This window comes from Pteropus medius, unplaced genomic scaffold, assembly GCF_902729225.1.
Source record: "Pteropus medius unplaced genomic scaffold, Ma_sr-lr_union100, whole genome shotgun sequence".
Taxonomy (NCBI): Eukaryota; Metazoa; Chordata; class Mammalia; order Chiroptera; family Pteropodidae; genus Pteropus; species Pteropus medius.
Window position 1 is genome coordinate 2,745,572 of NW_024350927.1, and position 16,002 is coordinate 2,761,573.

The 16,002-nt window shown below is 49.9% G+C and overlaps 1 protein-coding gene across 1 annotated transcript; it reads right to left on the reverse strand.

Annotated features, from left to right (window-relative positions):
- Positions 1 to 738: 738 nt before the first annotated feature.
- LOC120585792 (kazrin-like) lies at positions 739 to 5,140 on the reverse strand. The gene is made up of 3 exons (XM_039842162.1): positions 4,757 to 5,140; positions 4,179 to 4,297; positions 739 to 3,239 (listed from the first exon to the last, which is right to left on the reverse strand). The coding sequence occupies exons 1-3, from the start codon at positions 4,856 to 4,858 to the stop codon at positions 3,173 to 3,175; spliced, it is 288 nt and encodes a 95-aa protein (XP_039698096.1). The 5' UTR covers positions 4,859 to 5,140; the 3' UTR covers positions 739 to 3,172.
- Positions 5,141 to 16,002: the final 10,862 nt, after the last annotated feature.

Consider the following 16,002-nt stretch of genomic DNA (forward strand, 5'->3'; position numbering starts at 1 on the left):
GAAATGTGGTCTATACATGCAATGGGATCTTATTCAGCCTTATAAAGAAAGGACATTCTGCAAAATGCTACAACATGGGTGAATCCTGACAGTGTAAAATGGAACATGTTATTTATATATATATGAAAACAGTAGCACAAAGGCAAGAGAAGAAACCATCTTATACTGTACACGACGTTGCGTAATATTTGAAGCTAGACACTGGTAAGCTAGGTATGTATATTGTAACCCTAGAGCAACAATGAAAACATAAAACAAGTATAGTTTATAACCAGGAGTGAGAACATTCAACTAAGAAAAATTAAGTCAGTCAAAGGGAAAAAAAGAACAAGGGGTAGATTTAAATAAAATAAAACAAGCAAAGCATCCCTGTGGCTTCCTTTTCCAGGAATAAAATCGGAAGTCCTTGGAGGAGCCTTGTCAGGTCTAATCGTCCCCTCGCATACTGAGCTCGGGCTTGGGGGCTGTGGGGGTCCCTCTCCCCAAGCCTCTCCCCGCACCCATGTCCTTCCAGCCCTGTTCCTCACCCCCAGGTCTCAGTGTGCAGAGGCTTGGTCTGACTGTGTTGCCTGAAGCTGCTCCCCGCAGCCTGAGCCATGTGCCGCTAAATATTTTCTTCAAAGCACTAATCACACATGGAACTTGAAAATCAATCGATCTGAGCAAAGGGACTCGGTTCTCTGCTAGACAGCCCGCTTGGTGCTTGGCACATGGCAGACGCTTCATTGGAAGGACTATGGGAATGAAGGGTGGGGTCCAGGCTTCACTCTCCCTCCTCCGGGCCCTTAGCCACCCAGAACCTCTGGGTCTGCCTGCAGCGGCCAGGGCTTCCTGGTCTCTCTGTCCCTAGGCCTGTTCTGCAGCCCCCCACACTCTTCACCTGCTCAACTCCCACAAGACACTGCTGAGATATTGCTCTCCCTGATGCCTTCGAGAACTCTCGTGCTGGGTCAGGACCCTCTCTGAGCCCAGAGCCTCCTGGAGTCCCACTCCTGCACCTGTCACCTAGATAATCGCTGCTTACCTGGCCGGCTGCCCATTAGACCGTCAGCTCCTGGAGGGCAGGACCAGGAGCGGCATGTCTACTAACACCCAGGGGCCCCACCTGGCTCAGAGTTAATGCTCAACAGCTTCTGTTCGATAATCCGATGCTTGGGAGACAGAGCAGGGCTGGTGAGTGGGACACTGGCTCTACCCAGCCTGAGTCCCTGAACTGGGACCTTCTGGCTCAAGACCAGCTCCTTTCTGGAATGAAGAGCACCTGGAGAGACCCCCTCCCAGGGGAGACCCCCTTCCAGCCCCTCTAGCACCTGCTCCAACTTTGTCACTTCAGGGGGACCCTTCCCAGGCCCAGCTATCATTGCTCTCTCTCCTGGGCAGGAATCAGAGCTCACAGCCCCCTGAATCGGACGCCACTGGTCCAGGGTTGTCACTGCTGGGAACCAGAATGACTCCTTTCTGGCCTGAAGGAAAGGTTTGCTCAGCAAATTAGTGGTACAGTTGGACGTGGGGTGAAGGGGTGGGAGGGGCACCTCGCTTACCCGGCTGGAGAGAGGCCCATTTATAATCAGCAATATCTAGCTGCACGCCGACAATTAATACACTCCTGCCCTTCCAAGCGGCTCTCTTTTCATTAAAGCTGTCCCCATGGGGCCTTAGCTTGGCAATACTCTCCCAGCTGTTGGTCTGAGTTATTGTAAGCACCCAAGTCGAATAAAATGCATGACCTTGAAAGTAATTCAGACATTTTACAAAATTTGACACTGTCCCCTCCCTAAACTGGGGTAGGTTAGACCATGAAGTCCAAGTTCAGCCATAGATGTAGATATCATCTAGGTTGTTATTCAACATAGGCGAGGCCGTGCTAGCTCCGAGACCTTGCACCTCTGCACCCCAGTTTCCTCATCTGTAAAATGGGGCCAATCACGCTCGCCTCCTGGAGATGCGAAGACCAAAAGAAGTAAGCAAAGGGAAAACCTTTCGCATAGGGTCTGAGATGCATCGGGTGTTCCAGAAATAGTACATTTTTTTTTTTGAAACTTTACTGTTGTTTTTAACACAAAGGCGACATGGGATCGTGGGAAGTGAATTGACTTCAAAGTTCGATGTCTTATAGTGTGACTCTGTGTCCATGACTTCTCTGGGGCTCACTTTCTCCGTCTTTAAAATGGGGGTGAGAATGTCTATCCTGCATTGATGTTTTGATGGTTGAATAAAATCATGTCCATAAAGTCACAGGTGATGGTTGGGCAAGTGTTGGTGGATTTTGTTGTCGGTGTTTTATAGTACGGGGAACTTGGCCCAGAGAGGGCCATGTCACACCCAAAGTGACACGGGATGTGTTCTTGATGATGACCCCACTGGGGTTCTTACCCTACAGTCCATGTACTCCTAAATTTTTTTTGGGTGGGTCAGAGGGTCCCAGAATGCAAACTTATGAAGTTTTGAAGATTTCTTCTGGGGAAATTGTCAGAAATTTTTATTAGACTCTCCAAGGGGCCATGATCTACAAGTTAAATAACTGCTGTCCTAATTCACCGTCCTTCACTTCCTAGGTGGAGAAACTGAGTCCCAGCAAGGGCAAGGTCACAGGGCCAGTTAGAGACAGGCCCGATTTCCACAGGGAATGGACCCCTCGAATTAAGGCCCCTCCTTCTGGAGGAAGCCCTGTGAGTGCCCCATGCTGAGCACATGACCCTTCCAGACCTGCTTCCAGCTCTCAAAATTTTTAGAAAGTCTTTCGCATCTGGCTGCTGATTTGAATCCACCCCGTAGAATCTTTGCTCCTGGAGGGTCTCAGGGTCTGCAGGGTTTGGGGAGAACTTGGGCAGAGATCCCACGTTTCTGAGAGGTGGGGCAGGCAGCCCCACCCTGTTCGGTGAACACAGGCAACACTTACCGAGAGTGTTGGGCAGTGGGAACCGGGGTGGGAGGGGTTCCAGGTCTGGTGACCGAGGGTGGTGAGCCCTTTGGGGGATTCCCGGGAGGGCACAGGTCAGGAGTGGGTGGTGAGCATGAGGTGCGGTGGGACCCACAGGAGGGGGCTTTCAGCGGGGTGCCGCTCCCCTCCCCCTGCTGGTTTCACCCTACTCCATCCCTCACCGCCAGCCCCGTCATGGGACAGGCAAGGTCCTGATGCTCGGCACCTCCTCGCTTTGCTCGCTTTCGGTTGCTACCTGTGTTTCTGATCCAGTCTCTTCTCATTTACTTCCTGCCACCTCGGAATGACGCCAAGGACCCTGTCCAGGACGCACATAGATCTGGTTCTCCTGTTTTCAAACCAGCTCGATTTCCCACCCGAGCTCCCTCTTTTTTGAATCCACAAAGCTGCTTCTGCAAATAGCAGCACACGCCACCAGGTCTGATTAATTAACTGCACAGAAATGATGAGGAAACCAGTGAAGGAGATAATTATGCAAAACACAAGTGTCAGATTTACTAGCTTGTTCCTTCTTTCCCCTCCAGACTCTGAGCACTTGGGGCGGGGGGGCCCTTTCCTCTTCCCTGGAGCTGCTTGGTGAATGAGGGCCCCCCAACAAGTCTTGCCCACAAAAGGTCAGGGGAAAGGCAGGCAGGAGGTAGGCCGGAGTGGGGGATGGTACAAGCAATGGGGGCAGAGTGGCCTCGAGGGGGACACACCTGATGGGAGGGACCTCTGGCCAATTCTTGGTGTGCTTGCTAAAAGAAGGCCCCTTCCACCCGGTCTGATCATGTCCATTCTCCTTCCCATTCTGCTTCTCCCTGCCTTATGCTGTCTTCCCTTGCCCTGGAATGCTAAGAGCTGGGGTTGCAGGTGCAAGTCGGCAGAACAGACATCTCGGCTCAATTTCCAAGTCCTCTCGGGCTGGCCCACCCTTGGAGATAGAGGAATCCTGGGGGCACGTGAGGTTCCCCGTCTTCTATGTGGGGGGGATCATGGGCATTTGGGGCCTCACTCATTCCCTGTTCTCCATGCTTCTATGGGCAGGCTGGCCCAGAGCGGGCCTGGGGTGTGCCTGGGTCTCCTGGCCAGTGGCATCCAGGACCATATTATTCACACCCCCTTCATTCATTCCTCACCCCCGGCCCAGGCTATGGCACCTGTCCACCCCGCCCGTGCGATCGGAGGTCTCGAGGGAACTTCCCTTCCTCTCCTTGGCGGCCCCGGCCAGGCGGGGTTCCCAGGAGTGCGGGCTCACCTCCTGCCCGCCTCGGCGTCCCGGTAGTCCTCGATGGCCAGCCGCAGCTTGCGCCGGTGCAGGGAGCTGCACACGCCCAGGCCCAGCTCCAGGTCCTCATCGCTCAGACTCAGCAGCACCTGTTCCCCAGGAAGGGAGGTTTGGGGGACCCAAGCCCTCCCAGGACCGCTGAGAGGCAAGCCACAGAGGGGCCTGCTGGTGGGGGCTGCCTCTCTCCGTCTCCCTGTCTGCCTTCCACACGGTCAGGGCAGAGCACCTGGGCATCTCAGCAGCTGCCTCAGGCTGGGGCTCCAGGGGGTGAGTGGGTCACCATCTAGGCCGAAGAGCCTCTAGTCGAGTCCTGCCTCCCTTCAGCCAGGTAAAAGAAGGCTAGTTCCATCTTAAAGATGAGGACGCTGAGGCTCAGAAGGGCTATGTGCCTTGCTGGGGAGACACGATGACTCACTGGGAACACTGGAGCCTGAACCAGGTCAGCTGGCTCTTAGATGACATCTCCCCTAACACGGAGGATTGGGGGTTGGTAGAGCTGATGGGAGGGCGAGGGGGGCCTTCCCACCGGGGTCCCAGAGGTGCCCTACCTTCCCACTCTTCACGTTCTCCGCACAGGCCTTGACGTACATGGGCATGGCCATGACCACCTCCAGCCAGGCCTGCACGGTGCCGGCCTTCCAGTGGGACATGGGGGTGGTCCTGACCAGCTCCACCTGCTGCAGCCGGTCCACCTGCTCCTCGCCCTCCGACAGGCTGAGGCTCTGCCTCGTGGGGCTGCACTGACTGTCCGAGTCTGCAACACACAAGCGCACAGGGCCGTGCTATGGAGAGGGGTGGGCAGACTGCGACCCCGAATCTGCGCTCTCGGGGTGCAGGCTTGCCTCCCCACGCCATGCACTTCTTCTTTTTAAAATAGATATGGCTTTTGCTTCATTTTGTCACCTCTCCTCCATTACAAAAGTAATCTATGCCCCCCCATATAAAGAAAAGAATGCTGAAAACTTCATTCAGAAAAGAGTAAAAATAAAACAGAAAGTGAAAATCACCCCAAATCCCACACACTCGGAAACAGCAGCTGTTAGTATTTAGCTAAATATTCTTTGGGATACACAAATGCCCACGCTGCAAACACACACAGACCCACACACCGCACCACGTGCTCCATTTGGGAATACGCTCTTGTCATTTACACTACGGAGGACACCCTTCCATCTCCGGAGAGACCCGTAATATCTTTCGACTGCACAGGACTCATCGAGTGCACGCTCCGTAATTTATTTCGCTCACCTCCTGCTGACGGGCGAGGGTCGTTCCTCATTTTTCACAAACAATGCAGTAGCCGTCATCATTGGGCAGCTCGGTGATTTATTGTCTTAGGATAAATGGAGCCCCAGATCTATTCCTTAACTTACTGAAGTCTGTTTCTGCAGGGGCCCTCCCAGACAAAAAAGGTCTACCCACCAGGATTTCCCAAACTTATTCTTCAGTCTGTGGTCACCTGCATCAGCACCTGATAAACGTGCCAAGTTAAAGTTGCATAGACTCCACCGAGGCGGGAAAAGAACCCCTTTGTCTAAAGCAAGGTTAAATAAAAACCCGTCAAACTCAATGCCATGAGAAATGACCACTATTAAAAAATAAGCCTGATTAGAAAGGACCGACCAATATTGCATATCGTAAATCATAATGATGGAGAAAATCCTTATCTGTCAAATTGGCGCATAGTTAAAACAATGGGTATGAAATCCACACAGATGTTAACAGTTACGGAGTCGGGGAGCCAGGAAAAATGAAGTTATTTCTCCTTTGCTATATGCCTTTGTATATTATCAAAGTTCCAGAAATAAACAGGTATACATTTATAATAAAAATTGGAAAAATTTAAAAATAGAGACTCGTATAAACAGTTATTGATGGGAGTTTATCTGAAGGAGGAATGCTCCGTTCACATGTTAGAAAATATGCCGTTAAGAAATCTGTTACAGGAGAAAATGGTCACAATCTATTGCCTAGAGAAAAAGCACTCTACAAGACAGCAGGTGCAATTGATCCCAACTGTATTTTTAAAAATTACATATATATGTATAATTATAATTGTATACATGTATATATAAATTTATGTACATATATATATTTATATATGCATAAATTTATATATACAAAATACTAGATGGATAAATGTTGAAAGTCTTTCAACATTTATCCAGGCCAGGTAGCTGTGGCCTCTGAAGGACTCGGAGCTGGGCAGTTATAATTATATAATTGTATAATTATATACAATTATAATTATATGTATAATTATAATTATATGTATAATTATAATTGTATATATAAATTTATGTATATATATAAATTTATATATGCATAAATTTATATATATAAAATACTAGATGGATAAATGTTGAAAGTCTTTCCACTGGAAAGGAGTGATGGGTAATTGTGCATGAGTGAGTGTGTGCGAGTGTGTGCGACTGTGTGTGTGTGAATGTGCATGTGTAAGTGCTCGAGAGTATTTGTGTCTGCATACTTTCCTGTTTCCTAAATTTTGTTTATTGACTATATTACCTTTGAAATTGAAAATGAAAAAGAACCCGCAGCCTGGAAATCTTACTTTTTCAAGTTACCAAGCCTCCTCCTATGGTTCCTTGACCTCCCTCCATTTAAACTCTTTGAACAACTCTTTAAAAAAAAGGCGGCATCAGCTTGGCGACCACATACTTCTCCCTCACCCCAGTTCCACCGAAACAGTTCTTGCCAACACCTGGGGGCATCTAACTGCCCAGCTCCGAGTCCTTCAGAGGCCACGGCTGCCTGGCCTGGAAGAAGCCACCCACGGTCCAGTAAGGCGCTGTAGGCATAACACTTGTGTCTCAGTTTCCACTTCTGTAAAGCCGGCGTGAAGCTGCTTCCTGACACCTGCCTCCTCGACCGAGTTGCCCAGGGGACTCAGGGACAGTGCAAGTCACCAGCATTGGCCCACGTGTTGCCTTAGTGCTCGGGAATGTGGAAACAGCAGCTGCCTCTGTAGCCCCACCCGGGGGCTCCAAGTTCTTCGTGGTGAGAGAACTGCCGGGCTAAGGGGGGCCACAGACCCAGCCTAGGTGTCCCCACCTGCTGGTGCTGGGCTCCCGGGGACAGGCTTGGCTTGCAGGGGAGTCTTTTACAGGTGTTGACCACTGGCAGACAAACAGGTGTTCTCCCTGAGTCAGAGGGAGCTGAGAGCCTCCGTGTGGTTCCTGCCTCTGAGTCCTGACCGTGTTACAAGCTTCTGGGGAGGTGTGAGACAATGTGTGGCCGAATCTGGTTACCTAGAATTCCAAGACACAGCTCCTGCCATCCATCTGGACCAGGCCTGTGGGAAGAGACCAGGTATCGAAGTTGAACAGACCTTGGCTTTCGGTAAATTTCTTTACGGCTCAAAGCCTCAGTTTTCCCATCTATAAAATGGGTATAATAGCATCTACTTCCTAGGTTAATAGGACTATTATAAATTCTGAATGTGAAGCCATAGTAGGCGCTCGGCCAAGGGTGCCTCCCCTGGGGCTTGGGCACTTTTGGCTACACCTAGAATTCAGCCGTGGTTGCCTCAGTCCCATTGCGTTTCTGGGATGAAACATGGCTTGAATTTAGCTCAGGTGTTTAGGGAGGGAACCCATTCCCACCTGTTGTCAGTCCCACCTGGGCAGGAACTCATTGTCCCAGCTTGAGTCCGGCCTGGGCCAGGTAAGACTGATGGGGCTGTCTGTGAGGTGAGGGGGGGTTTGTGTGTTCTGTGCCAACGTGGGCGGTAGGTGTGTTTGCACCACCTGGCTATGTCTCCCCAAGTCAGGGGAGCCAAAGGGGCCTGGGAGGGGGAAAGGCAGGAGAAGATGGGCAGCAGGAATCAGAGAGAGAGAGAGAGAGAGAGGCAGGTGGGGGTGGGAGGGGTGGGAGAGGGCAGGAGGGAGGGGCAGAGAGAGAGAGAGGGCAGAGAGAGGCTGCCTCAGAGTGAGACTCAGAAGAGAGAGCCAGCCGCAGAACAACAAATACAAAAAGATACAAGGAGAGAAGTGAGTGCAGGGTAGAGGGAACAACAGATAAGTGGAGAGACCCCCCGCCCCCCAAAAAGCAAACTTCCTGTGTGAGTGTTTTCCTGAGCATCGTGTGTCTTTGTGAGTGTGCGGGTTATTCTGTGGCTAATAGGCCTCCGGCCTGTGAGTGGGAGCTGGCTTTTCAATTCAGGTTATTTATGGACTCCAGGCTGGAGGAATGCCGGAGGCCAAGCCGAGGTCACATGAGCAAACCACACATTTTGGTTTCTGAGAAAAGACAACTCCTCACCACCCCCACCTCCTTCACCCCACTGCCCAGGACTGAACTCCAGGGAGATGACGCTGCAGTAGGGCTGAGAAGAGGGGTAGCCTTTGGGGTCAAAAACTGTTAATTAAAGGCAATTTCCCAAATGCAGGCATAATGGTGCCAGATTATATGTCTGAGTTTCCATCAATCCTGGCTTTTATTTCTCCTCTGTCTCGGCCCTGACAGTGGGAATGACTCATATTTATTATCTGGCTTGTTAAAGAAAATCCTTTACAGAAACCTTGAGGCACTGAGGTTGGCATTGGAATAAGAGAGACCTGGGGTGAATGTCACTCTGCTGCTCACCAGCCAGATGACCGTGGGGGACGGAAAGCGATTTACACTTTCTCGGCCTTGCTTTCCCCATCTGTCAAATGGGTGGTAATTACGCCTCATCTCACAGGTCTACGTGAGGACTAACTGAGATGATTATGAGGCATATAAAATACTCAGCCTGGTGTCTGGCATGCAGTGGGTGCTCAAGACTGCGACGGGCCTCGGGCCTCTGCTGGCTCATGTCACTCACAGTCTAGACCTCCTCTGTCCAGTGTGGTAGCTGCAAGCCTCATGCGGCTGGTCCATATTCAGAAGTGCCGACGGTATAAAAAGCCCTGGATTTTGAAGACTTTGCACAAAAGAAGTAAACTATCTCATTACTAACATTTACATTGATCACGTATTGAAATGATATTTTGGGTATATTGGGTTAAATAAAATGCATTATTAAAATTCATTTCACCTGTTTTTTTTACTTTTCAATGTGGCCCCTAAAAAATCTAAAATTATATATGCGGCCTACATTATATTTTTACTGGACAGAGTTGGTCTGGATGGAAGATTTTGTTTGTTTGTTTTCTCATTTGATTTTTTTTCCCCCTCAGTTGGTTTGGAGTCTAAGCACCTGATGTCTCTTTTTGGTTCAGTGGTTCTCCAGGTGTGATTCTGAGCCAGGAGCATCAGCCACACCTGGGAAGCTGTGAGAAATGGAAATTCCAGGAGCCCAGCCCAGATCTGAAGCAAACTCTAGGGGTCGGGCCCAGCAATCTGTGTTTAACAAGCCCCTCTTCCCCAGGAGATTCAGGTGCGTGCTGGATGTGGATTTCTTTTTATTTATTCGGGTTGATTGATATAAGCTGTGCTTTCTGTATCGGTGGGTTCGTGTTCGGAATATCCTTGACCATTATTCCTTAAAATATCATCTCTTTTCCCTCGCCTCTTTGCTTCCTTCCAGGATTGGACTGTCTATCTTTTCTATCTTCCCTGTCTAGAGACACTCTTTAATGATTACCCTTGAAAACTCACCTGACATATTTGGTCTAACAAAACTTAGCGTTGATCGATATCTCAATACCCTCTCCTTCTGGCTTACACCCTACCATATCTAGTACTTGAATTCTGTCCTCTTAAAAAAAAAAAAATTTAGACATTGTCCTCATGAATATTTTATACCGATAATATTTGCTTAAAATAATTTATCTACATCGTTTACCAATTTCTTTGTTCTTCATTTTGTCTTGTGTCTTAAACCGTCTAGGATAATTTTTCTTAATCCCGAAGAACATAATTAAAAAGTTCCTCTGATTAAGAGTATTTTGGTGGTGAGCTCTTAAAACTTCTGTTTATCTGAAAAAAGCCTATATTTCACCTTTGCTCTTCAAAGAGTTTTGCTGGTACGCGGTTTTAGTTTGATGGTTATTTTCTGCCAGTCCTTTGAAGACATTGCTCTGCTGTCTTCTGTCTTATTTGCTAAAGAGAAATCAGCTGTCAGTCTAATTGTTCTTCTGTTAGCCGCTTTCAAGATTTTCTCTTTGCCTTTTGTGTTCTGCAGTTTCATTATGATGTGGCTAGATGTAGATTCCTTTATATTTATTCTGGTTGATATAAATTGTGCTTCCTGTATCTGTGGGTTCATTTTTGGAATATTCTCGACCACTAGCTCTTAAAATGAAGCCTCTTCTCCATTGTCTCTTTGCTTCCTTCTGGGATTGGATTTTTCTACCTTTCCTGTCTTGTAACCTAGTGCTGTCCAATGAACTTTCTGTGATGATGGAAATGTGTAATTTACACCGTGCAATATGAAAGCTGTTAGCCACAGGTGGCTATGAACATTTAAAACGTGGCTGGGACACCGGAGGAATTGAGTTTTAAATTTTATTTAATGTTGATTAATTCAGATGTAAGCTTTCATTGCCATATGCGGCTGGTGGCTCTTGCAGTGGACCAGAAAACTCTAATTTCTCCTTCTTCGTTTTCATTAACTTACCTCTCTGCATTACATTCTGGGTAATTTCCTTGGACCTATTTTCCAGTTTTAAAATTTTCTCCTCAACTATTTAGTCTGCTGTTTAACCCATCCTTTGATTTTTTTTTTTTTAAACACTACCAGCTCTATCTATCTATCTATTTCTATTTATTTATTTCTAAAATTTCTATTTGGTCATTTTTAAAGTTCGCTCGGTCTTTTTAGATCCTCTCTCTTGTTTGCTTATGTCTATGATTTCATCTTAAGTTTTCTTAAATATTGCATACATATTATCTTGTATTTGGTATTGATAACTACTGTGTCTGAAAGGCCTTGGAGGGTCTAAATTTGCTGTTTGCTTCTGCCGACCCGAATGCATACTAAACTCATATTTTATCTTATGGGAATCTCCAGGGTCTAAATAAATAGATGCTTTCCTCTAGAGAGGGTTTACATGGCCTCTGCTGGGGAGGGGGCAGGTAGGAAGTAAGGATGACACCTGAGAGGAGGGACCACTTCATTGTCCCCGGGAGAACGAGCTGGGTCTCAGGTTCTGTTCCTTCACTTTGTCACACCCCAAGGCTTCCTCCCCTGTTAACGGTCCTGATGTCAGTGTCTGTCCCCGGGACAGACCCCCGTCTTTGCGTTTGGTTATTACTCCTGTTCTGGTGTCAGCCCACAGCTTTTTGGTTTTGGAGTGGGGGTGACTTGGGGAGTTCCCTTACTTTAGGTGAGGCCAGCAATGCATGAAAAAGTATGTTCTATTCCAGATGTAGTGGTTTTGTGGAGGGAGGCCCTTCAGGGTCTGCCTCCCGCCACACCACCCCAGCAGACAGCCCTCCGGCTATGTGCACTGTGCACCCAGCACTCTTCACGTTCTGCGGACACTGCCAGGACATGGGTTTGTCTATCTGCTCTGCCACAAAGGGAGCCCCTAGGTCAGTGGTCAAGTCTATCCGTCTCCTTATTAGCCAGGCCTGGTTCATGGTGATGCTCAATGCCATTCGTGGTGGCACACGCCCTCTAGCCCACGCTCACATGCTCACACGCGCGCCACCAATCCAGATACATTCCTTAACTGTGCTTCCCAAGGCTGAGAATTAATAAAGAGTTGTGTAGTTATTTGATTAGTGTCTGTGCCTCCCACTACCCTGCAAATTTCATGGGGACAGGGACCGGGCCTGTGTTTGCTGTGTAGGTATCTCAGATACCTAGCAAGGCCTAAGTCAGTGCTGGGCTGGTAAATGTTTAACAACCGGCTCTCAGATTTTAAAAATCTGCTTTGGTTGGTGGCATTTGTTTGCCTGTTTCTGTGGTATAAATGCACCCTCCATGGCCGATTTCAGTGAGGCCACTGGACATGGACATAAGACTCAGTTCATGTGTGTGGACGAGCCAGCTCCAGCCCACGGCTGCCTGGAACAGAAGGGGTGTGATCCATTTTGGTTAAGAGAAGGCAGATAGAAAAGGAGGGAGGGAGGGAGCAGGCCTCCCGTTCCGGGCTCACCTTCTGCCAACCCCACCGCCTTTCGGCCACATCAGGCTGCTTGTGGTTTTTTGATTGCATCTGTATGGCAGGGCCTCGTGACCTTGGCACTACTGAATGACATTTGGGCTGGATAATTCTCTGTCATGGGGACCGTCCTGTGCACTGCAGGATGTTGAGCAGCATCCTTGGCCACTAGATGCCAATGAGTATGCCATGTGGCGGCTCCCAGCACCCCATCCTTCCACCCCAGGCCCCTCTGTTCTCAGATCAGCCCTGCTTGGGCAGCCAACCACGGTCCAAACTCCCTGCCCTTGCGCAGAGGCAGGGGAGCCCCCATCAGCACTTTGCAAGCCCAAAGCCGAATTCTTCTTTTTTAAAACACTTCATTGTAAATGTGAAAAAAGTGACGTTCTGTGGCGCCGATAACAGCACTGGGTTGGATGGAGATGCTCTGCCGGAGTGCTCAGTCACAACTCCCACGAAACATGTTCGAAAGACAGGCCTTGGCACGTGGGCCAACCAGCCCAGACAACACGGGTCAAACAGCATTGAGTCATTAGCTGTGTGGCTGCTGGGGTGACGGAGGGACCCCAGGTGGGCCCCGCCACTAGCATACAACACCGCTGACCCCGGGGCCAAGCGGGCCCTTTGGAGGCCCTGAGCTGAAGAGCTGACGGCGCTCCCATCCCCATGTCCCTTAACATACGTTAAATCATAAGGTACATAAAGTCCAACAGAGCTCTGTGTTTACCATCGATAATTCCTTGATGCTTAAAAAAAAAACAACACATACTTTCCTTTCCCCTCGTTTTTGGTGCCACTGCCTAGCAAGGACCTAAGCTTCTGCTCTGGGTGACTGTCTCTGGCCACCTGGAAGCTGCCCGTAACCCCCCAAAATGTGGGGCACCCTCCTTCCTGCCAGCCCCTCACACCTCACAGCACTGGGAATCTCCCCAGTTGTCAGGGAGTTGATTTTGTGGAGTTGGCAGCGCCCTACCCTGCTCTGCACTCCCCTCCCAGGTAGATGCCTGGCGGGCATTTCCTAATTTTACAGACTGAGGAGGAAGATGCCCAGCAGAGGCTCGGGGAAGGCAAACACTGTTATCCAGCGACAACTACTGTATGATTTAAAACTATATATCCAAACGTTCCTTTTTCATTCTTGCTAACCCATTCTAACGCTGAGGAGCACCCACATTTGGGAAGTCGTTCTTAGGGTCTCCCCTGCAAGAGAAGTCTCCCCCCATGTTCTGTTATCACGAGAGAAGCTTTCCGGCTGGCTGCCAGCCTCCCCGAGCATCCCCACATCTGCCCCTCTTCCCCGGCCGACCTCTCCACCGGTGGGGGAGCGAGAAGCTAGAGGGGATCTTTAAGCAGCGGCTGTGGCAGGAAAACAGTTCTGCACACGCCCACGCAGAGACATGCACGTCTGCGGCTGCACAGCCCCTGGAGGCAGAGCCGGGAGCCAGGGATCTCTGTGGGGTCTGGGCCCCTGCTGTAGCCTGGCTCCCCCCTGCGTTAGTGGTCTCAGCTCTTCCCTGCTCCGACCCACCTAGCTCCCCTGTGGGCCTCAAGACACCTCAAGTTCCTTCTGGCTCAGCTCAGCCTACTTCCACACCCTGCATGGACTGTGGTCACTGTGATGGGCATAAGACCCTGCCCATTTGCTCACTGGGTCCTGGGGACAACCACCAAGTCAGATCCATGGACCTCTGGCTCGTGGCGAGGCATTGGAGGCGATGCCTTCTCCGAGAACACACTGAACCATTAATGCAAACTGTCCAACCTCCCACCTCCCTCAAAATGCCTCCCAGCTGCCTCCTGGAAATTTCCTACACCAGCGGTGAGTGACTTCTTTTTTTTTTGCACAGAGGCCAATTTAAGAACAGCAAAGATGTTTATGAGCAGCATTTACTTAATTTCCTTCAAAACGAAGAGAGCTTTGGTGAGGCCCATGGCGGGGGCATTCTTATAAGAAAGGTCAAGGAGGAAACTTGTACTAGTCTTGGCTTTTGCAGTTGTGTATCCCGAAACATAGTACGCGGTGGTGTCAGCAGCTGGGGCTGACGGTCATCCTTTGCTCACTGCCACCAATGCCTATCTTGAACCCATTAGTATGTTTAGTGGAGCCTGAACGCGGACCAAATATCCTAGGAAGTTTACACCAATCTGGTAAAATAAGCCTTCTCTCCCCTTTCAAATGACCCCCTTTTGTGACACCCCTCCTCTGCCTCCCTCAAAGACAAGAATTTTGGAAATGAGACAACTAAGACCTATTCTAATTTTTATCAGCTTCATTCCTATCTGCCTGGAACGTGGTGTAGCGCAATAGCCTGTTGGACTCCAATTCTTATCCCTGTTCTAACATTGACTACATCTCCTTGGACTATTTATGTCACCTTTCTGAGCCTCAGTTTTCCCATCTGTAAGACTGAGACAATAATACGCATTTCATGTAATTTTGGTGAGGACTGTATTAGGATAATTTATTTATGTCATCTTATTGCTTGTGTCTGTATCCTCAGCCCTTAGCCCTCAACTTAGCACATAAGAAGTGGTCAGCCAGTGTTTGTCGAATGACTTAATGAGTGTACGCAAAGTTCCTACACGTGCCTGGCACAGTAAGCACTCGGTGCACGTCAGTCAGTTTTATTGCACTCTATCCTCCCAGCTTGGATCACTCTTCTCTTTTCCCTAGAAGCCAGTCTTTGTCCTCAGCCCGCTACCTGACACCCTCTTCATATCCCTGGGCCTGCAGGTGCCTGCTGTCTCCGCACTGATGACTGTACACCCTCCTGGAATTTCTGGGAGAGTATGGAGTCACGCTTTTGTCAGGCCCATCAGCACCCCACTGCCCACCCTTTCAAGTTTTGAGTCCCACGGAGCCTGGCCAAGTCCACGAGGAATAGTTGAGTCACTTGGCTGGGCTCTCAGGCTGCAGGCGGGCTGAGCCCTGGTCTTGCTGCAGCCCTGGCTGTAGGGGCCTCCTGGGACTGGGTGGGGTCGGGATTCTTGGGCTGACTCCAGAGTTCCAAGGCTGCTCCCCAGACACCCTGAGCCCTGATACCACTGCTCTGGGTTCAGGACTGAGTGTGGTCCCCCTAATGCCCGGCTGGCTATCCAGGAGGGACTCTGGTGACAGAGGACATGTACCGAATTGAGATGGGTGCCTGTGGCCAGGCAGGACTCTGATTGGTGGAAAGGCAAGGCCTGCCAGGGCTGGACGGGCCCACAGAATCAGACTGCAGGCCGTGGAGCCGGTGGCCTGGACACAGACTGGGGCATGGAATTTACTTTCTCTAAATTAAAAAAAAAAACGAGTTGCCTATCTTAAAGAATTGGGGCGGATGACATGACATTTTTAGCTTCTCTTGAAAAAAAAAAAAATAGGCATTCTGGAAATACCGGAGCCCAGCAGGGGGCGCTCCCCTTATCCGCCCCGCAGCACCCACTTCACCGCCTGGCCTGAGGCCTCTGGGTTTGAGACGCGGTGAGAACGAAGCTTGCACGTGCCCAGCACAGTGCTGGCTCTTAGGAGTGCTCGCGGAGGAGGGTCTCGGCCGCCGTCACCCACAGGGCTCTGTGCTGCGGGGTCGTTAGAGCGGATCTGAAACAGCAGCGCGTGAAACTCATTCCAGCTGGCTCACGGTCCTGACGGCGGATGCTTGCCTCGTGCGCTGTGATTCACGGGTGGGAGCACACTGGGTCCTCCCCTGGGAGGTGGACACCAGGTTTCCAGAGACCCATTTTACAGCTGGGAGAGT

Coding starts and splice junctions, on each gene's coding strand:
- LOC120585792 (XM_039842162.1), bottom strand. CDS start 4,858: ATGTCCCACTGGAAGGCCGGCACCGTGCAGGCCTGGCTGGAGGTGGTC. Junction 4,298..4,756: donor AGAACGTGAAGAGTGGGAAG/GTAGGGCACCTC, acceptor CCTGGGGAACAG/GTGCTGCTGAGTCTGAGCGA. Junction 3,240..4,178: donor GACGCCGAGGCGGGCAGGAG/GTGAGCCCGCAC, acceptor CGTCCTGGACAG/GGTCCTTGGCGTCATTCCGA.